The following is a 25,477-nucleotide window of genomic DNA, read 5'->3' as shown; positions in this document are numbered from 1 at the left end:
TTAGTAGGTTGACCAATAAGGAGCTTTTTTAGCACAACTTTGTTTTTTTACCGATAACATGTATTTTTATTGCGCCAATCGATAGAGCATAAAATTTCCTATAAAAAAGTATTAACCCACTTATAGCGAAAAACCAATAGTTTAAAAGATATAGCAAAAATTAAAAATTTGTAGGAGGTCGACCTCCTGTCATATCATGTTCTCCTAATACAAAGTCGAATTTTGGCCAAAAATTTTTCTTCGGTCGCCGAAATTTCGTTTCTACCTTTTTTTAATATCTCGCTTATTATTCAGAATATTAAAAAACGTTTCAAATAAAAGTCGATTGGTTTCGAAAGGGCTATATTATGACGCTCTTAGTTTTTTAGTAGGTTGACCAATAAGGAGCTTTTTTAGCACAATTTGTTTTTTTACCGATAACATGTATTTTTATTGCGCCAATCGATAGAGCATAAAATTTCCTATAAAAAAGTATTAACCCACTTATAGCGAAAAACCAATAGTTTAAAAGATATAGCAAAAATTAAAAATTTGTAGGAGGTCGACCTCCTGTCATATCATGTTCTCCTAATACAAAGTCGAATTTTGGCCAAAAATTTTTCTTCGGTCGCCGAAATTTCGTTTCTACCTTTTTTTAATATCTCGCTTATTATTCAGAATATTAAAAAACGTTTCAAATAAAAGTTGATTGGTTTCGAAAGGGCTATATTATGATGCCCTTAGTTTTTTAGTAGGTTGACCAATAAGGAGCTTTTTTAGCACAACTTTGTTTTTTTTACCGATAACATGTATTTTTTATTGCGCCAATCGATAGAGCATAAAATTTCCTATAAAAAAGTATTAACCCACTTATAGCGAAAAACCAATAGTTTAAAAGATATAACAAAAATTAAAAATTTGTAGGAGGTCGACCTCCTGTCATATCATGTTCTCCTAATACAAAGTCGAATTTTTGGCCAAAAATTTTTCTTCGGTCGCCGAAATTTCGTTTCTACCTTTTTTTTAATATCTCGCTTATTATTCAGAATATTAAAAAACGTTTCAAATAAAAGTTGATTGGTTTCGAAAGGGCTATATTACGACGCCCTTAGTTTTTTAGTAGGTTGACCAATAAGGAGCTTTTTAGCACAACTTTGTTTTTTTTAACGATAACATGTATTTTTTATTGCGCCAATCGATAGAGCATAAAATTTCCTATAAAAAAGTATTAACCCACTTATAGCGAAAAACCAATAGTTTAAAAGGTATAGCAAAAATTAAAAATTTGTAGGAGGTCGACCTCCTGTCATATCATGTTCTCCTAATACAAAGTCGAATTTTTGGCCAAAAATTTTTCTTCGGTCGCCGAAATTTCGTTTCTACCTTTTTTTTAATATCTCGCTTCTTATTCAGAATATTAAAAAACGTTTCAAATAAAAGTTGATTGGTTTCGAAAGGGCTATATTATGACGCTCTCAGTTTTTTCGTAGCTGTTTTCGTAAATTTAAGGTACTAGAAGGAATACAGGAATAAAGGATTTTTAAAGAAAGTACTCATTCATTTATTGAAAAATGTCGTTTATTGAATATAATTTATAATTAGAATTACATATTTTTTAATCTAAAAGGAATATAGGAATAAAGGTTTTATAAATGAAGAACTCATTCATTATTGAAAAATGATGTTTATTGAATATAATTTACAATTACAATTACATATTTTTTAATTATTAATTAATTTATCTATATTTTGGTTATTAATAATAACGTGTTTAATTCTTCAAGGCAAAAATTCTTGAAAAAACTTCTTGACCACTTCTTGATATCCTTTAATTATATCCTCCTGTAGAAGTTCGTATTTCTGGCCAAAAATTTTATCTGTAATTTTAAACAAAATTTTTGAATTAAACAATTTCTTACAAATATCACGTGCCATCTCTTGTTGAAATATATTTGCTTCTGGTTGAAAGTTAAAATTTGGACAATAGAAAGAATTTTGTCCATATTTTAAATTTTGTAACAGAAGAATATAAATCTAAAAGAGATGACACTAAGAGAAATCCGATTGCACAAGTTTTGCAATCAAACTTCTAACATATTGAGAATGTTTTTATCGGAAATGTATAATTTGAAAGAAAATGCAATTTTAAAGACAAAAATTAACTAGTATATATTTATTTGTTACTTACCTTTTTAAGCTGTTATATTGTTTCAAATCAATTATAAAAATTGTTATTCTTGTAATTACAAATATTTCCAATCATTGCTTCATTATATGTACAGCATTCAAAATATAATATAACATAATAAATATAATAATATGATAGTACTATATCGCAATCTATTTTTTATTCTTTTCGTTCATTGTTCATTATTCAATATTCATTGAAATAATATCTGTAAAAGAAAGAAAAATATTTTATTATTTATCAAACACAACTTACAATTACAATCTAAGTTTTTTTACAATTACAGATCTTTAAGCTGCTTAGTTTTACTTGGGAATAGAATATGTGATGAAGGAGCATCATTAATAGTACAAGAACTTAAAATGTATTATAATTTATTCTGATTCATACTATATTGATTAATATCTAACATTAAATAATATATTTAATCGATTAAGTTAGGATTACTTTAAAACATGAAGAAATTGTAGAACTGCGTCGTAGAAAATTCGCTGAACTGGCATTGTTGGATGAATGGGTAATCAAATATTTATTAAACTTCTTCCATAGTTTTAAAAAAAAATGTATAAATTTTTTTTATATAATTATTAAATATTTAATAGATGGAAAAGAAAAAAATGGAAGAAATTGATAAAAGCATAAATGGAGAATCAGTAAAAAAAAATGTTAATAATAAATTTAAAACACGGCAAAATCGAAAATCTAAAAAATGTATATATCGTGAAAATGATATATTTTTCTATCAACTTCCTTTTTATAAAAGAATAAATTATTTTTTTAGCTCTTCAAGATTCTTCAATGATAATAAAAGAAGAAGGAAATTTAATTGAAGATTCAGATTTTATGCATGTAATGAATGAAATCTATAGAAACTTTTAACAACACATGATCTAGATTGGTTATTTTTTTAAAATTTAATTTAAAATTCACAGAAATTTAAAACAATAGTGGAAGATGAAATGCCATCCCATCCTTTTAGGAAAGAAAGTTATCCAATGCATGGAGAAATAATGGCAATTGGAAATTTGGAATTACAATACTTAGATTTAAGCTGTAAATATTTATAATTTATTTTGAATAATGAGAAATCTGAAATAAGATCTTTTTCATTTAGATAATCATTTAACGAAAAATGTTTTAGAAGAATTGATAAACTGTCTCTATTATCAGAATTATATGTTACGTGGCAATACAAGCAAAGGTCTTTTATATGTTCTCATCGAGGTAATTAAAATTCTATCTAAAATTAATTTATTATATTGTATATATAAATCTAAATTTCAAGGGAAACAATATTAAGAAGAAAGAAGAAAGAGAGTGGCACATATTCGAAAAAATTTTACAACAAAGACAAACTGGGGAATCTCTGAAAAATAATGCTTTTCGAGAATTTGTGTCAAAAGATTGCGAAATTTTACGGCAAAATGTTTGCATTAATAATTTATCATAAATATAAGTTTTTTAAAAATTCGCATAAATTTCTACAAATAAAATTACTATTAAAAAATATTATTTGTATCTTTCTAATTCGTGGAATTAATTTAATGAGATAACCAATGCAATGTTTCTTCAAATAATAATTAAAATGACGAGGAATAGATATATCATATTCTTTTAAATTTATTGGAAAAAAATAGAAAGTTGGAAAAAATCGGCAAAATTAATCGAAAGGAAAAATGAAATGGCGTGATTTTGTCATGCGAAAGCTCTTATCGTTTAACCTTTGGACTTTCATGCGACAGCGAGGCCAGAGTTATACATACTGTATGCCTGATCATTAGTTTTGCCGCGTTGCAATTTACGACAATGTTGTTTCACATTGCAGCCGCGGCAGTGTTAACGAATATCGCGTTTTTAGAAATCTATACGTTATATGATCTACCGAAAATCGAAGATATTTCGTTTCTATCAAACAAGGTAAACCTTACAATCAACTTTTTTCACTATTTTTTTTACTATTATTGGTTTTAATAATTTGATCATATTAATCTTTAAATTGATAGTCAAATGAAAATTGCATTATAAGATAAATTAATAAAATTATTTATATATTTCAAACAAAAACCATAGACAAACTGAGATAGCTGAGAAGCCCAAAATAATTGTATTTAAAAATATCATACGCAATGTTCTAGATATACTGTTTTATTTTTTCACGCAAATGAATGCCGGAAATGGGGTACAGTCGATGACGAAACCGGTATCCGGCAAATAAGTGAACACATACGACCTCTAGTGTGTCGAAACATGTGCAAAAGATAGTTGGGTGTGTCGTCGTCATTTGCTTTTTAAGTAATTTATTATTAATTTTCCAATCATTAATAATAATTATATTTAAAGATACGAAAGTATTTCAAGAATTTTAATATTCAGTAGTGAACTATTGATTACCGTGATTCGTTCTTTTCAAAAATACAAATAAAACGGTTTGCCATAACCAAAGTGTTATCTTTTTTTTTAGCATTTAACCAGTAGTGCCATCTTTAAAAATACTCAAAAATACTCAAACTTGGCGTACATTACCGACAACAAGGTGAACTTGTTAATAGTTTTTGACTAATATCACCATCTTGAAAGAAAACTTGAAACTTCTCATACAGTTGCAGATAGTAAAGTGAATTGTTTAGATAAAATTAAAAAATTTTATCATTAAAACAATAGTTTGATGATGAGACAAATAATTATCTTCTAAACAATCTAAAGATTTAATTGAAGTTCAAAATGTACGAAAATTTGTTCAAGAATCCTCTACAGCGAGTGTTCGTGTATGGAACACTAAAACGAGGAGAACCCAATCACTGTTTGATTCAAGACACTGAAAATGGTTATGCAAAATTCTTGGGACTTGGAAGGACTACTATTCCATATCCGTTAATAATTGCAACTGATTATAATATACCATTTTTGTTGAAGAAACCTGGTTTTGGTCACGTGAGTATTGCATGGATTTGATAGTATTAATATAGATAATGTTACTATACAACTAATTTTGTCGAATTGTTAATACACAGTAACAGCATTCATTATACGTTTAATTTTTTTTAAGATTATTTTTAATTTACATTAAATTAAATATCTTTTATTTATAAATTACTAAACTTTTATAGAATTATTATAAATTTTTTTTTTATGATTTTGTATTTTATAATTCTAATATTAATATTGTTATAAGATAAATTAAGCATTTTAAATTTTTGTTTATAATTACATTTGTATTGGAACTTTGTTAATGTTTGAATTAAATTTTTGAATTATTCTATATAATTAATATGTAGTAGTAATTGTATTATTTTTTTTTTTTATATTTTTTTATGAGCAGCATGTTTTTGGTGAAGTATATGATGTCGATTCAAAAATGTTAAAAAAATTAGACGAATTAGAAGAACATCCAGCTTTTTATAAACGATCAGAAGAAAATGTATTATTTGCTCCAGAATCTAAAGTCAAGTCGATGGATAAGTTTGAGGAGGTATATTATTTTTAAAAATATTTAATACATCTAAAATTGTTTTTCTTTAAATTAATTACTATTTTATCATTGTTTTTTTAAGAATAACAATGTCTTAAAAGAAAAAATAAAAATATTTTTTTTCTAATTTAAAAATATAAAATAGCAAAATATCAAGTAGATATACTATTCCAATTAATACACGCAATTGTTATTAAATTAATCTGCTCCATTTATTATCAAACTTATTTTCAGGTCAGTACCTTGATAAAGGTATGGATATATTTTCTACCAAAGTTCAAGACATCCTTATTAGAAAAACCCATGTACAGTTCGTATAGCAACGAAGGAAGCCACGGACTCAAGTATTGCGAAAAGTATGTTCGCGATGCCTCGTACAATCACAGAAGCGAAGTTCAGTGATACTTTATCCTCTGAAATATATTTGTTTCCAGCGAGGAGAGTACAATAAGGCCGGAAGACCTGTTCTGACCAAGTTTTGCATATGTTGCTGCTTCGTTATAAAAATTCAACATTATGCTGTTAATTCTGATAGTTAATAAAAGATTTTTCGTCAAATGAAAATACTAGAACTTAATCCTCTGCAATTTAAAATGTTTTTTTTTTATGATAAACAATGAGCTTTCCTATCGAATTTATTTCTTTTTTAAAGACATTTCAAAACTGCATAGGATTAAATCATCTTACGTTAATTTCCATCACAATGAATTATTAACAAACGAAGCGATATTGTGCTTTTTATAAAGCGAATTAATTGTTAAAAGAATATTTTGAAACTTTATGTAACAATCAAAAGTGTACCTAATATTGTATAACACTTATATGTATACATTTTCGAAAATATATCTTGTACAGCATAATGTATTATTATTTGCAAAAAACAGTTATTCTTTCCTTTTCTCTTTTTTTTATTATTCATTTCACAGAAATTGGGCACGAGTATTGCGAGTTGCATTTAGTTGAGATGTGTATAATGAAATGAAATAAAAACAAGAAATGTTATTAGAAATAAATTTCATATGTTCACTCTATGTTTTTCTTATTATTTAATATTAAGTTCATTGTTCGCCACGTTGCACTTCATTCTTTCTTTCGCGCATTCTTTCGCTTCCTCTGTCATTCTATTTTCTCTTCTAACAGTCGCGATAAAATTATTTCAACTTCTGTAACAAAAGGCAGGCGAAGTTCAATATTCTGACGACAACAATATTATTTTCTCATGACTTCATCTTTTTCTTTCTCAATATTCGATTTTATCATTTACTGAATATTGAGACACTAATCCCCATTTTATTCCTTAGAATTAGATAAGATTGTTATTTCCAGTCATTTGACTGAAATTGATTGACAAATTACAGGATTGGTGACTCTTAAATACAGTATGAGATCAGTCGATCAGTTTGTTAAAAAAAAAATGGCAAATAATAGAAAAAATTTTTATAATTATTTAAGTATTATGTAATACTTATTTCAATTCGTGACTATAAATGTATTATCATAAGAATTTAAATGAATAAATATACGATTCGATCTGAGAAACGAACAAACTGATCGGTCCAACCAGATAAGCAACTTTAGATTCTCGCACATGGAATTTGCATATTTCTATGTGGAAATGCCCGTAAAAAGTGCTTTCGATTCTCGAGATAAAACTGTGACGGTCAATCGCGCGAACAGAAAATTATCGATCGCAACCATACTCATTTTTGAGTGGTTTCTCTCGCACTTTCAAAGCCAATCGCGAGATCACCGACATATCATTAATGGTTCACAAAATTAAAATATTTAAGGCAGTACTTATAAGTTTGTCCTAGGAAATTTATTATAAATAATCACATCCTTTTTTCTTCTTTTTATAGTTCACTATACAAGGCTCCGTTTTTTTTTTCTTTTCCTCGCTTGTGTATGTATGGCTCATGTTTTTCGTTTTTCATTTTTTACCTATTTCTTCAAGTTATATTTTTTCTTCTCTTTTTTTGTTCATCTTCAAAAAATAACAGCGTTAGCACCCCAAACTCCTCGCAGGAGAGGAGTCCCATTCCAGAAGAACAATTTCATAATTCTTGCTCTTCCTTTATCCCTTACTCAATCCAACCTCTCCCCAGTTTTCATTTCTTTTTTGCGAAAGAAATCCCTAAATCAACAAAACTAATTAAACAAGCGTTAACAAAAGCGTACATACGTCTTCTGTTCTTCTTTTTTTATATTTGTTTACGCATATATGTCTCTTCTTTTTGTATTTTTTGTTGGTTATATCTTAAGTTTTCTCGATTTCACTTATCTGATCTATTATACTTTGCGTATACGTTCTTTGCTTCCTTTCTTTCACGCAATTCTGTTGTGTTGACATTTATAGCAATATTTTCGCACCGTTCCAAAGCCCAGCCCCGGAATTCAATTATTTCGAAATAATTATTACATATATATATTTATACATATATCTTAATTCATCTAGATTTTTGTGTTCGTTGACGTACGTTGCCGTTGAGCGAAACGATATATTCGAAAAGCCACGGCCCAACCAGGATCGATCTTACTTCGAAAAGTCTCTTAAATATAATCGACTTCCTTTTTCTTCATATAATGAACACATAATTACATAATAATCCTTCTTACTTGAAAGGATGTCATATTTGAGTATTTTAATGTTTCAATCTATATTCCCGTGACGTTTCGAAGGCGATCGATCAACTGACGCGAAAGCAAACACGCTAAACGAAAACAGCAGCACCGTGTAAAAATACAGCTGTCGCGTAAATACTTCACGCGATTAATCGCAAAGTTTAACATCTTTTGCGCGAAGAAACGAAAGGTCTATCTCAACTTCCGGCCTATCACGCAAACTTATAGTTTTCCCCTTACTTTCTCCTTCATCAATAAAGATCTCTCATCTTTTTTACTATATAGATTAAAAAATTAAATATAAAACTGGTGCTAAAAATGTATGTTTTGAGCATGTCTTTCTTATATGAAAAAATAAATGTTCACGTTCATTTGCGAAATTCATCGCAAGCACGAGTCGCGTCTTTACGAAAGAAATCGTGCATCCAGTTTCACGATAGTAAATGAGATCTCCTATCGAACGAAACAGGATTTCTTTTCTTTTTTTCTTTTAACTATCATCGGACCTGTCAAAAGCTAGAGCACGGTACATGAATCAATGATGGATTCTATCCGTACACGCTTTATCATGTTCTATATCCTAGAAAACATATTTAATAGCGCAACTGGGCCACGAAACGGAGAGAGGCGATGATTTAATGATGATGATTGTGTTTGTCATTTGATCGAGTGATCAAAGATGATTTCAGCTTTGATCTTGCGATAGGGCACCATATTTGTTGCCCAAAGAGAGCTTCGGTGCTTGAGCTTGCGCATCCTGCACACTATATGACCTACTGCCTCCCCGATTACGAACTTCTTCAAACGTACCTTCATCTCGTTTCCTAAAATAAAATTTTAATTAGTTTTTTTAAATAGATGCAATTTTTTTGCAACATTTTATAATATTTGAAAATATCAGTGAAAATAATCCATACCGCCTGCCCCATGGTCCACTGGGTTCATTGCTTTGTTGCTGTTTGGAATTTAAAGTGGGAAAATATTCTTCACTGTGTATGTCCGGTGCAACATTTTTCGCTCGTTGTCTAGGACTAGCAGCTACTGTCTGAATATTTCTTAAGTGTGGTGGCTTATAACTACTTCCTGAAGTAACAGGTGGTGGTGGTGGTGGAGCTATTTCTGTTACTTCTGGTTGTGGAGGAAGTTCAGGCTTCTTCCAAGGACCTGAATGTTTTAGGCCACCCTCGCCTGATTCTCCATCCGAGCTATTGTCTCCTGTACCTTTTTCATCATCGGATTCTGCATCTATGGATTCGTTAAGTGTTAGGTTTCCAATTTTCAAGCCAGTATAATCTTTCTTTTCTTCTTCAAAATCTCTCCATTCATCTTCATCCTAAGAAAATATATTTGTTAAACGTGTAAAATGATGCAAGAATTTTTACATAATTTATAAAGGATGCACATTGTAAAAAAAAAGTAATCAAATAAATTTTTTCGTTCAAAGAAATAGATTCTCGATCCTAACATCGAAAAGATCATTTGCGATATAAATCTTGGAACAGCTGCTCTGTTTCGATAAGTTTACAGCGAAAAATATTCGTGTTTGTATAACAATTCAATTATATAACAAATGATTTGACTATTAGACAACAAGAGAACATGAATCACATTAGATTTAAAGAATTCAAGAAAGCAGATTAATTTCAGTAATGGTACGAATGACGTTTACACGAACAAATATGGCAGCGACCTATAGCGCACGGTAATCGACAGTTTCATGTGCACAATTTCTGATTTAAAAGTCAGAAGTTTAAAGAAAAACGAAGAAGAAAGAACACGCACGAAACGAACGTATCACCTCGGTTTGTTGAGTTTCCTCGCCTTCCGGATTCACTGGTTTGTCTTTTGATTTCTTTCCCAAACGTTTACCCGTCTCTTCCAATTTCTTCGCTATTTCCTCTGTGGTTGTAAATTTTTTTCCTTTTGCTTTTTTACGATCTTTTTTTGCGAAGAAATCATCCAAATCAGCCATATTGTTATGACTTTCGCGATACACACGTCGTGATTATTCGAAGAACAAGTTTTTTTCACAAGAGCACGAGGAACAGCCTAGCACAGAGTGATCTGAGGCACCGCTGCTGCTGTCCACATGGGCTTGTCTTGGCCGGAAGTCAGTCAAACACTTCGAAGTCAATAGAACTTCCAAATGTAGGGCCAATTTTCACAAGAACCAATTTACATCATAGAAAATACATTGATAAATCATAATAAAGGACAACACAATCCTTTTATCACTGAATATTATTTTAGCTTTATAAAACACAAAGAAATTTTATTCTTAACTTAGAATATGTGGCGCTGACTGTCTAGCAGAAGACCAACACAAAAAAATTCACGGGCTACCTAACCTAGAAATGCAGTCGCGTGTTTCAAAAATATCAAATCATTCGAATTGTTTCACAAAAGTTAAAAAAAATCGATAAACTAGATTACTTACGAATCAAAATTGTGACTCAAGAAATAGTAAAAAGAGTTAATACGTATCATAAACGTAACTTATGCAGAGGTTAATTGATCCACAGTTACCGTATGTGGCATATACTATTGATGGCGCCACTTTTTCCTTGCTACTTCCGGAATATGAAATGACGCTCAAACTGGTATTATTCTTGAATAAAATAAAAAAATATATTAATTTCATATTTAAATAAAAATAAATAAACTAATTGATTCTATTCAATCATTGTAAATTATAATTTGTACATATGTATATTTAAACAAGAAATATTTCTGCAAATGTACTATCGTTTTTTTTTGCATATTCATTTTCAATTAACATAATTATTCATTAGACTGAATACAAATTGAATTCATTTTTTATTCTAAAAAAATATACAAATTATTTATCTATTATTATCTATATATTATTACATGATTCTTTTCAATTAATTCGCATTTGTTTTTCTAAAAGTTTTTATGAAAATAATTTCCTATCTTTAATCCTATTAAAAATCTTTATCATTGTGAATTTCATATATAAAATTCAAAGTTTTCAAAATTTTATCACAAAATACAAAATTAAAATGCTTTTTAACAATCACAAATAATAAAAACACGATAAGATAGCATAATATTTTAAATATGGCGCCTCGGTCAACCCCACTTTTCTTCATTTGATACGCAGCCGCGAAAATCAGAGAGAACATATAGAGAACCCCTTTCTTGAAACACCAGTAATCATCTCTAGCCTTGCCACGAACCATTGCGATCGGAGGTGTCTCCTATCCTCGAGCCGGCGTACTACACGAAGAAGCCTCGCTAATTCAACCTGCCTGCAGTAGATTCTCTGCTTGGCGAAGGTCTGACAGTGTTTTTTTAAGCGTCAAATTTAAGCTTTCATTTGAGAGAAGAAAATCGAAGGGAAACCAAGTTCAAAAGTTTCATGTGTTACGACGTACAACGAGATGAAGCTCACACAAAAGTGTCTTGGGAATATCAGCAAGATGTTGGACTTTTATTCGCAATTCAATCCTTCGCCGCTTTCGATAAAACAGTTCATCGATTTCGGTGAGTGTGGAAAGGTTGCTTATTGGTAAACGTTACATAGCTTGTACAACTTCAAACCTCGAGTGTCAGGTATCGACAAACCATTTCTTTTTTACTTGTTCCTTCCTTTTTACTTTCATTCCCCCATACCTACCATTGTTTTGGCAAGTGAAGAGAGAGAGAGAGAGAAAAGAGAGAACGGCAGCAATCGAACAACGACCCTATAAGAACATAAGACATTATTTTCAGGGTCGTTTCGATAGAATCCCTTAATGATTCCGGGGCATCGTCCGTAATTAATTTACATTTTTTGTATTATTTGCGTCATAAAATGACTGTCAGTGATGGCGTTACATACATTTTGATTATTCTATCAAAAATGGAGTTATTTATACATATATATATATAATTCGCAATAATTAAAAAATTTGAGATAATTTAATTATATCATTCAAATTATTAGAATTGTATTTCTCGTATCAAAATATATGATTAATTGAGCATTAAAAAATCTTTGCGATTACATATATGCAAAATTAATCAAATGATTAATTATAAGAAAAAAATTAAACTTAAATTCGTATAATTTTTTATAAACTTATATATAATCTTTTCTTGTTTTTTATATTATTATTTCTTATTTTATAAAATTAAATGAAAAATTCATGATTCTGAATAAATATCACATGATTAAAATTATATCAATGGCAAAAAAAAATTTTTCTTCTTATTGAGAGGAAAAAAGAGTCAAGAAATTTATACATAAGTTATGGCGGGAAATTTAGCAAGATAATTCTTTAGAAAAATGATTTAAAAATTTTTCAATATTTATAAATATTTTCTTATATTTTTCTTTTATCTTTAAAAATTTATTTTCTTTTTAAAAAATTTCAAGAAAAGTATTTAAATTTTCAAATTTTCGGATTTAGAAGATGCAAGGTTGCTGCTCTTTCCTTGTATCGATCTTTAAATGTCACTGCACTCGTGAAAATGTTAGATTCGTAACAGTTTCATTAATCTGAATGTATTAATGTATTTTTATTTTCTAATTTATTCGATATATTTATAATTTTATTTACAGTACAGTGAATCTAATCATCCGACTACGAAGCTTACATTAAACTGAAATTAATCGATAAATTTTTACAAATTGAATTTGTTTCAACCATTCTCCGCCAACACTTCTATAAAATTATATATTCATTTTTTTCTCTTATAATTCCTCAATATAATAATAAAATTATTATTTGTTTCATATTATAATTCTTTCTCACAATTTTATTAAATAAAAAAATAACAAAATTTTTTAAAAAATTTGCATATAAATTTCATTCGATGATTTGTTGTTAAAAAAAAAAAAAAAAAAAAATACTCAGAAATTTAAAAAATGTACTTTTACCTCTTTTTTATATGTAAAAATCTTTTTGAACTATTTCCTAATAACATTAAGATAAAGAAAGACATAACTCTTATCAAATGACATGTCTTATTCTCGTTCACCGAAGTTGTGTGTATTTCGTCTGTCGGTCCTTTGTTTTCGAACTGTCAGACGTCATAGACGTCACAGAGTCCAACACGCCTCGTATTTCATCATCGCACTATTCCGTTAATGAATCGACCACTTGATATACAATATACATATATCTATATATTCATTCGTGTATAATCCATATGTGAAAGAAAACCATCTACGACTTTACTACACGGATATTTTAAGAATTCATTGAATTCGCAAATAGAATTTTTATTCCTGATATCGATTTCTTCCATTGTAACATTTTCTCATATCTTGTTGATTTAAAATTAATGCCGATATTGTTGCAATTTTCACAGTGATGTCAGAATTTTAAACGATTCCGGAAAAAGCATTTTGCGTTGTTATCATACTATGCAACGTTTGTTTGTTAACTTCGCGACTGACAAATATGCTAATGGCGCGTATCACGAGTTTTAATAACATCCTGTTTCCTCTTTGATCCAAACTACCTACTGTTTGGAATTAATCGCGTGTATTTTCGCACGTAAATAAAAAAAAAAAAAAAATCACGAGTTTTGCCCGTGCATTCTACCGCTTTTTAAAGAAAATACGTAGAAACAAGCAAATATCGAAGTAAAATCAAACGAAATCGAGCTCGATAAGAGGAAATTTATTCGAAAATAAATATTATCTCACGATTTGCCTTTCAAAGTAGACCTTGCGAATCTGGTTCATGTAGATCACTTTAACTCTTTTATATAGCTACTGTTCTAAACAGAGGTATTTCCCCATCAATGTGGCCTCTTTTGTGTCGGTCTCGCTTTCAGAATGTATCCAACCAATCTATAGATCTTCAGATGCACGAATATAACACTATAACTAACATATAATATTCGATTTCTTGAATTATCAGTGATACACCGATATAAATTCATAATATAAATTAAACGAGAGAACAACCTACGCAGTGTAGATTGAAAATGAAGAAAATCAAGGTCGGCCAACCTTTCCTCGAGTTGGCCACTGTCATTGGTGGCAATTTCCACGAAGGTAAATAGGAATACACTTATTGCGAATGGTATGCTGGAACATTGCCATTTTTTCACGTCAGTCAATAAAGTGTGGGTGTACAAATTCTTAGAGTTTGAACTCTCGATAAATTCTTTTTTGAATTCTTGCCCGTTCTTCTCCCTGGACATCATTTCCACCAATTTCTTATTTCGAAATAATTGCTGATTTTTTACGTATGTTTTTTACTTGTATATTTGCTCTTGTCGCGTAAAAGGACAAACAAACTTTGTACCGATTAAGAAAGATGAATTGATAACGAAACCGAGACATTTCAACATTTAATCTCTTTGTTAATGAACTCTTCGAGCCATTTAATTTCAGAGATTCTTCAATTATGAATGTACGAGAAAGAAAGTTTGTGAAATGTTGAGTTTTTGAAAGTTGTGGTCAATATAATATTGGCCACATCTTTCGCGTTGCATGTCCATCCGCTTCTGCTATTTATATTCTTGATTAAACAACGATTACAGAAACGAGATAAATCCTTTAAACGTATATAATTGTTATATTTATTAATCCTATGGTTATTTCATTAGACTCTTCTTCTATTTTGGAATAACAATATTGAGCTAATAGCTAAGAAAGAAACTTTTTTACTACTTTTATTCTTTTTATTAACAACCTCGATAAGAATTCATTTCAATTTTGTAATAATTAGCCATTTATCGTATATTTTTCAAACGATCTCGATTTCTTTTACTCTAATAAAAGTTTGCCTCGCATATCTTATCATTAATTGATTTCAAATACATTAAGCCTACACTAATACGATATGTTCATCGTTGTATTATCTAACGATCACGGTGAGCGTGTGCAACGATGAGAAGTGCATTGCGGCGCGTGTGCTCGGCTTTGAACATTGGGATTAAGGCTTTAAAACTAAACAGCTGCTTCCTCTGACCGGTTATATTTCCCGTCGAAGGATTCCAGAACTGGTTATGGAACAGTACATGACTCGTATCACGCGGATACAGCGAAGAAGAATCGATGACTAATCATTATTTTTCTACCTGTAATAATATTTTTATCATAACCTCCGTGAATATTTTATTTTACTTTATTGACTAGTTGTTTTTAAGTTGATTCATGACGCTATTAAATTTAAATTGGAAAATATTGTTGATCAAATGGGAAGAATTTTCTTGAAACAGATATATAAAGATAGAAAAGATTGCTATCCATTTATATGCAAAGTTTGCATATCTTCGTAACAAACTCATATGGAGAAGCACTGTTCGAAAACATGATTAGGATGATGCTTCCAGCAAGTTCCAATCGCGATCGGTTGGTATATGACTGAGACTGCATTCTGGCCGAGTTTTTACTTTGTCAACGAGTTTGGCACGATGCAAAAAAAAAAAAAAAAAAAAAGAAAAAATACTCGTTCGTTTGTTTTATTAAAATTTAACGATTAAACGATCTCGAACTGATAATGAATGTTTTTTCAGTTATTTGCAAAATATTTACCGATTTCAATGTTAATAAGAATGAAAAAACGAAAAGAGAGAGAGAGAGAGAGAAGGGAAAAAGGAATAAATTTACGTAACCTTTTTCGTCTGAAAAATTAATTTTCATTTAATAAAAATTAATTTTTCAACAAATAATGTTATGAAACAATGACTCATATATGATTCATTCTATATCATTACTATTTATTACACTGCATTTGATATCAACGTATATTGAATAAAACATCTTAGTTAAAATTTATTTGATGACAACATATTTCATAATATTAAATACGAGCATAACAATATTATGGTGTTTGCAGTGTTTACAAAGTTCCTTTTAATCTGTCTATTCAAATTATCAACCTTGAATTCTGACTGATTAAAGTCAATATCGTTGATGATTTTAGAAAATCATTTCGTAAGACGATTGATACGATATTTAAAGAAATCTGAATGTATTTTTTCCAAATGAAAATAACGAATTATCTAATCTTAATATTATATTATCGATAATTTTTGTAATAAAAAATCTCAATGTTTATTAATCCCTAAATTTATCGGGAATTTAACGTGCGTTAAAACGAATAAGATCATTGTTCACGGTTTCTTTTACCGTACAATTTCAACCGAAAGTGTCTTTTACGACGTCGTTACTAAGCAAACCTTTACGCTGTTTCACGTCCTTTAATTTTATTAATGCGTCACTGCCAATTTATAACGTTCAGGAAATAAAGCTATTTTTACGAAAAGTATCCTTCCATTCGATCGTAAAGCAGAGTGAGCTTAGATACAGGTTTTACGGCGCATAAAATTAGGTTTCAGGTTATGGAAGATAAAAAGAAATACCTTCGATTTCGCGTCACGTTTCGTCGTGTTCGTTAATTATCCTGAAATCGTTCTTTCGAAATTTCTCGAAAACTCATCAGAATCGAGGTAATTAGCCGATGAAAATGGATGCCCTCTAGCTTTGTGCTATGCGATCGAAGAAAATTGTTTTGTCGAAGTAGCTAAGGTCGGGGCTATAACGAGGGCTATATCGTTTAGAAATTAATTAACGAATTTATAATCCCTGTCATTTGCCTCGTGTCTTCCTCCAATTCAAATTTCTCGTGGGATTGATCAACTCCCCCGTGTGTACCATTCTCCAATCTCTGGAATTGGAAAACCATTTTCCATCCCGTCGCCTTTGTTCCTCCAGGAAAATTTACGCGACGTTTAAATCCCGACTTCCTCGCGCGTGATACGTCAATGTTAACATTGTTAACCGATGATAATTACGTTTTCATTACGCGTGGAATAGTACCTTACAAATTAATATTTTTCGACTTACGTAACGCTCGTATATTTTTATCGCTTGAAGCTTAAAACCAATGATTATCTTAGATGAGATGAGATTTTCTGAACGAAAAACTTATATACGTAAATTAGCTTTTTGCGGAAATAGACACATCATTATACGGACAGGCATTAAAGAAACAACAAACTTGTCAAGGAAAATTGATTTTATCTTTGCTTTTGATTTACAGTGTTTTCAATTTATTATTTCTCTTTTTTTAGTTAAGAAAAAAAAAAAATTGAGATTTCCCATTGAATGACTATCCAAGAAAATTCTCCATTTTCCCTGATCCCTTGAAAAGCAAGGAACGAATGTGAATAAAATTAGAATGGCGGATCGATTTGCGCGAGTCGGTAAATGAAACGATAGACAATTTGTGACGTGTTGTATTGAAATACGGTCACCGATGCTTTATCGCGTATCGTCGTGATAAGTTGTATTCTATATCGACGATTGATACTTTTTTTTTTCCGTAAATGTCGATACGGTCATTTATTTTTAAAGAAATTCTTTTCTACGATTACCTTTTTATTCCACAGAAAAGAAAAAACAATTTCAACTTTGATCTTCTCGAGAATTTTTTAAATTAAAAATTCCTTTGCAACCTGTTCCGTTCTTGAATGGATCAAAGTTACTAATTAACAATTCTATCTTATAAAATATATATATATATATATATATATATATATATGCATATCAAACTGTTATTTATCGAAGAGAAATAAATTCACGAAAAAAAATTTATACCACGTTGCATTCCATTACGACAAACTGTTCGTTAAAAACTCGAACAATGGTCGCATTTCCTTTACTTCGAGCATTAACGTTTATTACGTTTTTATATAGGGTTAATTAAAACTATTGAGAACAAACTGTTTTTGCGTTTCTCCGTGAAAAAAATTCGTCGTCACGATTCAATAAACTTTTATTCGCGAAGGAAATCAGCATTTGAGGTTATTCAAATAATTCTATCAATCGAATTGTTAAAAATTGCCAGTCTTATATATTGTGTAATTAAACATTATACAGTTTCGTCACTTCGAAACATAGATTCTCTTCTCGATCGATTGAATTTATAGCGAATTGTGCTCCCAAGTGGAAAAAAAGAAACAGTTCATCGAGCGACATTGCACGTTTCATTGCAATTCAATGCATTCTTTAACCTTACGAGCACATCGTGATGAATTTCTTGGCATATTAAACAAACGGACCTTGCGCACCTTGAATAAAAAATTATTCAGCCGAGACTTCGTTCTATTAATTATATCATATTGAATAAACGCGATAAACATATGTTTTATTGATATCCTAAAGTCAAAAAACTCGATCGCACGAAATATTAAACAAATATTAATTGTCAACATTGAGAATATTATCGATCGAATTTCACAATGCGTTGTGTTAATTAAACGTGCTCTCTTTTTTTCGTAATATTAGGATAAAAGGGAAATTCAGGCATTTTTTATTTATCGAAAAAAAGAAACGATGAATTTCGTTAAAATATCCATCTATATTTATCTATATCAATCACGCATGACAACAAATCTTTTTTTATCCGTCTGGTTTTCCTTATTAATTAATACAATTTCATAAGATATTATGAGGAAAAAAATAAGCGATAATTATAAAACCTTTTAACACTCGATAAAAATAAACGGAGAAAAATGCAATGCGATTAACACGTTCGATGAATTGTTACAATCTCGTTATTATTGCTATCCAACTCGTTCGAGTTCCACGAATTTAGAAACATAGATATGAAAATTAACCAATTATCTCGTTATTCATACGAGATACTGACCGATTTAAATGTTATCGAATAATGAAAAAGAAGAAGAAGAAGAAGAAGAAGAAGAAGAAGGCAAAAAAGATTAAACGATATTGATATCGAATATTGAAGGGTATCAGTTTTACGGTTCATCGATTATTTAGGATCTATTTGCGATTCATGTAATAATTTCGTAAGAAGAAATTGAACAATTGTTGCGGAAAAAACTAAATTTTCTAAATCGAGTTTGAGAAAATCGTTTTCGCACAAGAGGTCTTTTTATTCGGTCTGTTTGATGCAGATAAAGTCAATAGGTAATTTCACGGCAATTTATTACGTTGGCAGTAAATCATTTGCTATCTATCTCGTTAAAAAGAAGAAAATGAAATTTCCTCTAATGGAAAACGTGATGGCATTTGAACAAATTCGATATTTTCGATTGCCAATCTTTTTGATAATGTATATAAGTATCATACGTATTAATAATCTTTTTCACAATTTTGCCTGAGAATAGAGGATTAGATTTTAAAATCTTTTTGATAAAAAAATTTACCAAATCTATCTTTTCTATTTCATCTCGAAAGATTAAATGATGAAATGTAGTTAAGACGATTTCAATAATCCATATTTTATCCTGAACTTTCATTTTTCGTGAAAGTATTGAATAATTCAACTGTATATATATCTTTGTATGTATGCGATCATGCAAAATTACTTGATTTAAGTTAATATCGGTAATTTAATCCAATCGAGCAATGGGATCAAGCTGTTACCCGATGGAATACAATATCGATAATGATGGTCAAGTTTTATCATGTTTTCCTTTCATATCGATCATTTCAATTTTTTTTTCTCCTTTTCTTTCGTTTATCTCTTTCTGATTTGAAATTGAAAATTTAATAGATAGTCCCGTTTATGAATATGTTTTGTTCAAATATCACGTGAATGAATGATATAAATAAGATAAAATTATCACAACTATCCTTAATGTTTACGATTACCTTATAAAGTTTAATCAAACATATTTTTAACGAGACTCAATCTCTACCTTATCTTATATACCTGAATCACTCTTCATCAATTTTTCAACAACAATGCATAAATTAAACATGCCTCGATTAGAAACGAACTGTAATTAATCCATTGTTTTTTTATTTCTATTATCTGTTTGACCGATCGAAACTCGTGTTGCACAATTTTCATTAAAAAAAAAAAAGAAAGAAAATCAGATTAATTCGATTATAATAATGACGTGATTGACGAAATACCTTTATTATATCTAAATATATTAGTTTACCGAGAATAAACGTTCTATAGAATTCGACGCAATAAGTTAATCGAGTTAAAAAACAATCGATAGACCAACCCTCTTCTAAATCGAGACAAGTGAAAAAAAAGTTACTGCCGCGTGCAGCGCAAGCAGCACGATTGTTTTCCACAAAGACGTCGATGATAAATCGATCGATGATTAAATTTTAAAAGAGTATTATCCGATCAGCATGTCAAAAATGACACTATTGTATCACTTTGATACGAGGTCAACGTAAACAGAGTTATCCGAGAGGAATGATAAAAACATTATATATTAATCTAAACAACCGGTCGCGCTTATACCATATTATTTTCCAGAGAGATTAGCAGAAACAAAAGCATATGTGTGAATATATAAATACAGTGTGATTCATATATGACCTACTTACGATTTCATAAATTCGATATTAAGATAAAATTCTTTTTCCCGATTCTAATTCCAATTCTAATCTTCGATTTCTAATGCTTTTAAAAAACGTCGATGAATTTTTCCCTCGAAAAGTAAATGGATAATTCTTGATTATCGAAGAAGATCAGAAATATGTTGCTTGTTAACTGCGTTTTCGAAAAAAAAAAAAAAAATGTCTTTTTCTTGCGAAGCAATCGAGTTTACGCGACGATGCACTATTTACAAAGTTCATCGTTCCTCCGTTCCTCTTACATTCTTCAAAACAACTTACTTATGAAAAGCTTTTCTGTTTGATAACGATTTTAAATTGCCGCGATAAGATCATTCGCTCTTTTCTCTCTCTTTCTCTCTCTCTCTCTCTCTAAATCCGCGATCAGTTTATCTACTATCTAACGCAAAGCAAATATATATATATAAAAAGTGTGAGATTCGATTAAGGGAAAATGTTGAAATGTTTTAGGCCTAAGTGCCTGTGAGAGGAAATCCTTTATATTCTTAAGGAAGGAGTTGCCGGTCCGATTGGCCAACATTATGAAAGAGATCCATCTATTGCCGGAGAATTTATTGAAAATGCCTAGCGTGGGTATAGTTAATAATTTATACGCCACCTCGTTCGAGGATATCATGCAGTTCGAGAAGGTTGAAGTCAACGATAGCACTCTAGACAAGTGAGTCCTTCAACGTTAGAGACGATCTCCTGGCCTGATAGAAAGTATTGATTTTTTTTTTTTTTACCTTCGAGTTTTCAACCAAAATTGTTTGTCGCCTTCTTTTCCAGATTCTGTCAAACATTGGTGAAAATTAGGAACAGGCATAAGGACATCGTGGAAACGATGGCGCAGGGTGTATTAGAATTGAAAGAATCCCACGATGTCGATGTCCAAACGGAAAACAATATTCAATATTTCTTGGACAGATTTCTCATGTCCCGAATTTCCATTCGTATGCTGATCAATCAACATAGTAAGTCCTATTTTTTATTCTCCCTGTTTCAACACTTGCCCTTGGATTATTAAACGTGAAATTAACGTAGTTAATTAAAAAAGAAAATTATCCTTGCTGCAGCTCTCTTGTTCGGTAGCGAATTAAACGGACACAGTAGACACGTGGGATCCATAGATCCATCCTGCGAGATAAGCTGCGTTGTGAAAGACGCGTATGAGAAAGCGAGATTACTGTGTGATCAATATTATATGGCTAGTCCGGAATTGATAGTCCAGCAACATAACGGCAAGTTTGAAAAATGTTGATTGTACTAGAGTAATATATACTAGTAAGTAGACTTACCGACATGACCAATTTTCTCTAATAGGTATAGTATAAAGTTGCCATCGTGAAAATCTCTTTGAATCTCATCGTGATGAAAGATAATATGTATTTACATTATCTTCAGAGAATTTGTTTATGAGAATGGATAATGGCAAAAAAAAAAGTTTTCATCGTGGCAATTTGTTGTGTAAATTCTTTATACGATAAAAATATATATAAAGAAATGATATAAAATATATAAAGAATGATATTACAAAAAAAAAATATAGATAAAGAAAAAGAAGAAGAAGATGCTTATCTTGATTGTAATTAAATCTGATTGTTTTCAGAGTACGATCGATGTAGCCAAATTAGAATAGTTTACGTACCGAGCCATTTGTTCCACATGCTGTTCGAACTTTTCAAAAACAGTATGCGAGCGGTTATGGAACACCATAGCTCGAACGGGGAATATCCAGCGATAGAGGTGATCGTGTCGCGTGGAAAGGAAGATATATGCGTTAAGGTAATTTACAAATCGCGCATCTACTTTTGCAAACGATTATTCGAAACTATCGAAGCATTGATGCGTGAATTATGAACGATCTAATTTATCAATAAACGTTTGTTGCGTGGAAATTGTATCTTAAGTTTCGCCAACATTGATATTCAATATCGGTGCATCAGATATTCGATAAGGAATCGTGCTCGCGATCAGATTATATCAGTTGGAATATTTTTAAAACATTAGAATCAATACTCGTTTGATTTATGGCGCGATAATTCTTCGCGCCTCGATTAATTCTCTCCTATTTTTCCAGATGTCCGATAAAGGCGGTGGTATTCCTCGCTCGCAAATGGACCATTTGTTTAAATACATGTACAGCACGGCGCCTAGGCCGACCAAAACCGATGCCCACACAGTCCCACTTGCCGGTTACGGTTACGGTCTTCCAGTATCTCGATTATACGCCAGATATTTCCACGGTGATCTCGTTCTCCAAAGTTGCGATGGTTTCGGTACCGATGCAATCGTATATCTAAAGGTAAAAGTCACGCGATGCAATTTTCAATTATCTCCCAAGTGCAAGTGTGCTCTTTATTCTCTTCTTTTTTCCAAACGTTTCAGGCATTGTCGAACGAGGCCAACGAGTTATTGCCAATTTTCAACAAGACTTCCTCCAAATTTTATCGAACTCAAGTATCAACCACCGATTGGAGCAGTCATTGCGGCGGTGGAATGGCTACGAGGCAATTACGTATGAGTCATGTCCAAGGACACAAACTTCCACGTGGAATGGAAGTTAGGCATTGTTAACGAAAATCTCTCATCTCTATGGACCAAGGAAGTAAGTATCTACTTACTTAGATACCTTGTCGACATTTGTCGAGAATGGAAGAGATTCTTCGCTGCAGTATTTAGCATACAGAATTTAAAAAAAAAAAAAAAAAAAAGAAAAAGGAACTCGTAGACGAACTAGCGCAAATTTATTTTTAAAATGTTATCGTATTCTATGCGTAACTTGATTCAAAATTGATTGAAAGCACAGTTTGTAACTGAATATTTATTGATGTGATTTCTGATCGATGTATTGATAGATGTATCTTGCATTTGAATCGCTCTTAGTGTTTCAGTGTTTCCTTTTTAATGAGGAATGTTTTGCTTACGAGCATCGATACGATCGGCGGAACATTGAGATTCGACAGAATTGTTAATCAAGACAACCGCTTCCGCTGTAGGTGGAAAAAGCCTTGCGACTTTCGTGTCACGATATCTGTAAAGAAGTAGCAAGGATCCACAATCGAGATCCTTCGTAATCGGGTATATATATATATATATCTCACCGTAGATGACCGTGGATGGTTACAGCGACGTTATTGCCTCGTCAAAAATGTCTTACCGTTCGTTGTGCCCGCGGTTACAATGCTCACATATCACACGATTCTTGAAATTCAACTGCATTTTAAATATTTCCGATATATTTTTTTTATTAATTTTATAAATTTAAGTTTTTAAGATATATTTAAAAAATCGTAGAATTAATCTGAACGTTCCATCAAAATCGTTTCTTTATATATATATATATATATACATATATATATATATACATATATATATATATATATATATATACATATATGCCGTGCTTTTAATAAATCAGCATTTTAATTCTCTTTTTTCGAACGTTTTTTTGTTCAAACGTGAAACTGTTCAAACTGTATGCTGACTTAACTTTGTGATCGATCGATACAAAAGCGAGAAGGAATTTTCCACTCGTTAGAGGAATTTTTATAACAAAAAAGTACGCCACAAATGTAAAAACTGTGATTTGATACGTGATTTTAGTTAAATATAGATAGACAAACTTCGAACTTGTTAATCTACGACGTCATTCGCGTTTATGAATTTTAACTATGTTATATGTAAAAAAAAAAAAAAAAAAAGAAAAAAAAATTAAAAAAAAAAAAAAAAAAAAAGATCGATAATTTAACAATCGCTTAGAAATGTGAGTTGAACAAAATGACATGCGAGTCGGAAGGACTGGCTGAAAGAAAGAATGATAACGTTCACTTTATCCTGGGAAAGTATTTTGTATACCGTATATACAATCAAGTTCTTCTTAAGAAGCATTTCAGGTGTGTTTTAAATGAATTTTTATAAGACTAAAACATAGAAGAAAAAAAAAAAAAAGATTTATACGCAATAAATTCATTTCCGCGACTTTCGAGTCTCGTTTATATTCTAAGGTATTTCCTTCGATACGTTATAATGAATGTGTGAAATTCAGCCAGAAAGAAATCGAATTCGAAGATGATGCAATATCGTCGCGTTCATGTTATCTATTATTATTTGTTGTACCATTGATTTTCTAACGTGAAATTGAGAATTTCGCTCCTGTATATTTCATTGGAAATTGTATAACGAGGTTTCTATATATTTTTTAACTAGTAGAGTACGATGACATTTAATTTTCACAAAGAGACAGGCACAACCAGCGTACCTTAGAATACTAAACAATTTTTAAGTCTTTACCTCCCTTAGGATTTATCGTATAAAGAGACTGCATAATTTGCGCGTATCCTGCACGTTTTTCTACGATCTTACTATATTACATTTCGTTTCTTTAAAAGAGAATGAGAAAAGAGAGGACGAATTTAGGAAAAGATGATTGTTCGTGAACTGTTTCCTTAAATCGATGATGCATTTTGTTATTTTCTTTAAAGGGACAGTGTCACTTTTTGTGGCGAATGTTTTCCGTTGTGGATTATTCGGATCATCCGACGGATGATCCCACGGTATATTTGCGATATATTTCGAATGTATGTTTTGTTCCCCCATTATGTGTATAAATTTTTAATTTTTAGAGCACTCGGAATACTTGTCTAGACGACAGCTGTAATTTTTAGCTGTAATTATAAATATAAATATCTAGGGATAATTCGCGCACGTAACGCGAGTGAAACACTTGTAAAACATTGTTAATAAACATATTACAAGATAAAAAAATGTGTAATATTTTTTTTCTTTTTTCCTTTTATAATTCATTCTTTGAACTAACTAAATGGCCACGTGAACAATTTCGTAAAGAAGTTGTTTGAAAGAAGTTGAATTCGGTTCGATGTGGAACAAGGCTTCGATGAAATTTACTAATCTAACGAGT

General features: G+C 30.5%; 3 protein-coding genes across 6 annotated transcripts; 2 read left to right on the top strand and 1 right to left on the bottom strand.

Annotated features, from left to right (window-relative positions):
- The first annotated feature begins 3,936 nt into the window (after nucleotides 1–3,936).
- LOC550955 (putative gamma-glutamylcyclotransferase CG2811) lies at nucleotides 3,937–6,500 on the top strand. 4 transcript variants are annotated; one of them, XM_006558475.3, is made up of 6 exons: nucleotides 3,941–4,084; nucleotides 4,629–4,700; nucleotides 4,910–5,098; nucleotides 5,487–5,636; nucleotides 5,871–5,992; nucleotides 6,071–6,500. In XM_006558475.3, the coding sequence occupies exons 1-6, from the start codon at nucleotides 3,974–3,976 to the stop codon at nucleotides 6,105–6,107; spliced, it is 681 nt and encodes a 226-aa protein (XP_006558538.1). In that variant the 5' UTR covers nucleotides 3,941–3,973; the 3' UTR covers nucleotides 6,108–6,500. The 4 variants fall into 4 exon arrangements, with proteins under 4 accessions (XP_006558539.1, XP_623476.1, XP_006558538.1 ...); XM_623473.6 differs by lacking the exon at nucleotides 4,629–4,700 and having other exon boundaries at nucleotides 3,938–4,084; XM_006558474.3 differs by having other exon boundaries at nucleotides 5,871–6,200.
- Nucleotides 6,501–6,866: 366 nt separating this feature from the next.
- Nucleotides 6,867–10,817, bottom strand: LOC552707 (protein CDV3 homolog). The gene is made up of 4 exons (XM_026444606.1): nucleotides 10,696–10,817; nucleotides 10,057–10,606; nucleotides 9,176–9,591; nucleotides 6,867–9,082 (listed from the first exon to the last, which is right to left on the bottom strand). The coding sequence occupies exons 2-4, from the start codon at nucleotides 10,228–10,230 to the stop codon at nucleotides 8,944–8,946; spliced, it is 729 nt and encodes a 242-aa protein (XP_026300391.1). The 5' UTR covers nucleotides 10,231–10,606; nucleotides 10,696–10,817; the 3' UTR covers nucleotides 6,867–8,943.
- An 845-nt stretch (nucleotides 10,818–11,662) lies between these two features.
- On the top strand, nucleotides 11,663–25,323 carry LOC410424 (pyruvate dehydrogenase (acetyl-transferring) kinase, mitochondrial). The gene is made up of 8 exons (XM_006558479.3): nucleotides 11,663–11,765; nucleotides 21,028–21,235; nucleotides 21,346–21,530; nucleotides 21,633–21,797; nucleotides 22,166–22,341; nucleotides 22,637–22,861; nucleotides 22,945–23,164; nucleotides 23,443–25,323. The coding sequence occupies exons 1-7, from the start codon at nucleotides 11,663–11,665 to the stop codon at nucleotides 23,131–23,133; spliced, it is 1,251 nt and encodes a 416-aa protein (XP_006558542.1). The 3' UTR covers nucleotides 23,134–23,164; nucleotides 23,443–25,323.
- The last annotated feature ends 154 nt before the right edge of the window (nucleotides 25,324–25,477 follow it).

Source organism: Apis mellifera, linkage group LG13, assembly GCF_003254395.2.
Source record: "Apis mellifera strain DH4 linkage group LG13, Amel_HAv3.1, whole genome shotgun sequence".
NCBI lineage: Eukaryota > Metazoa > Arthropoda > Insecta > Hymenoptera > Apidae > Apis > Apis mellifera.
The sequence above is the reverse complement of the archived record's forward strand: the minus strand, read 5'-3'. Positions and strand labels throughout refer to the sequence as shown.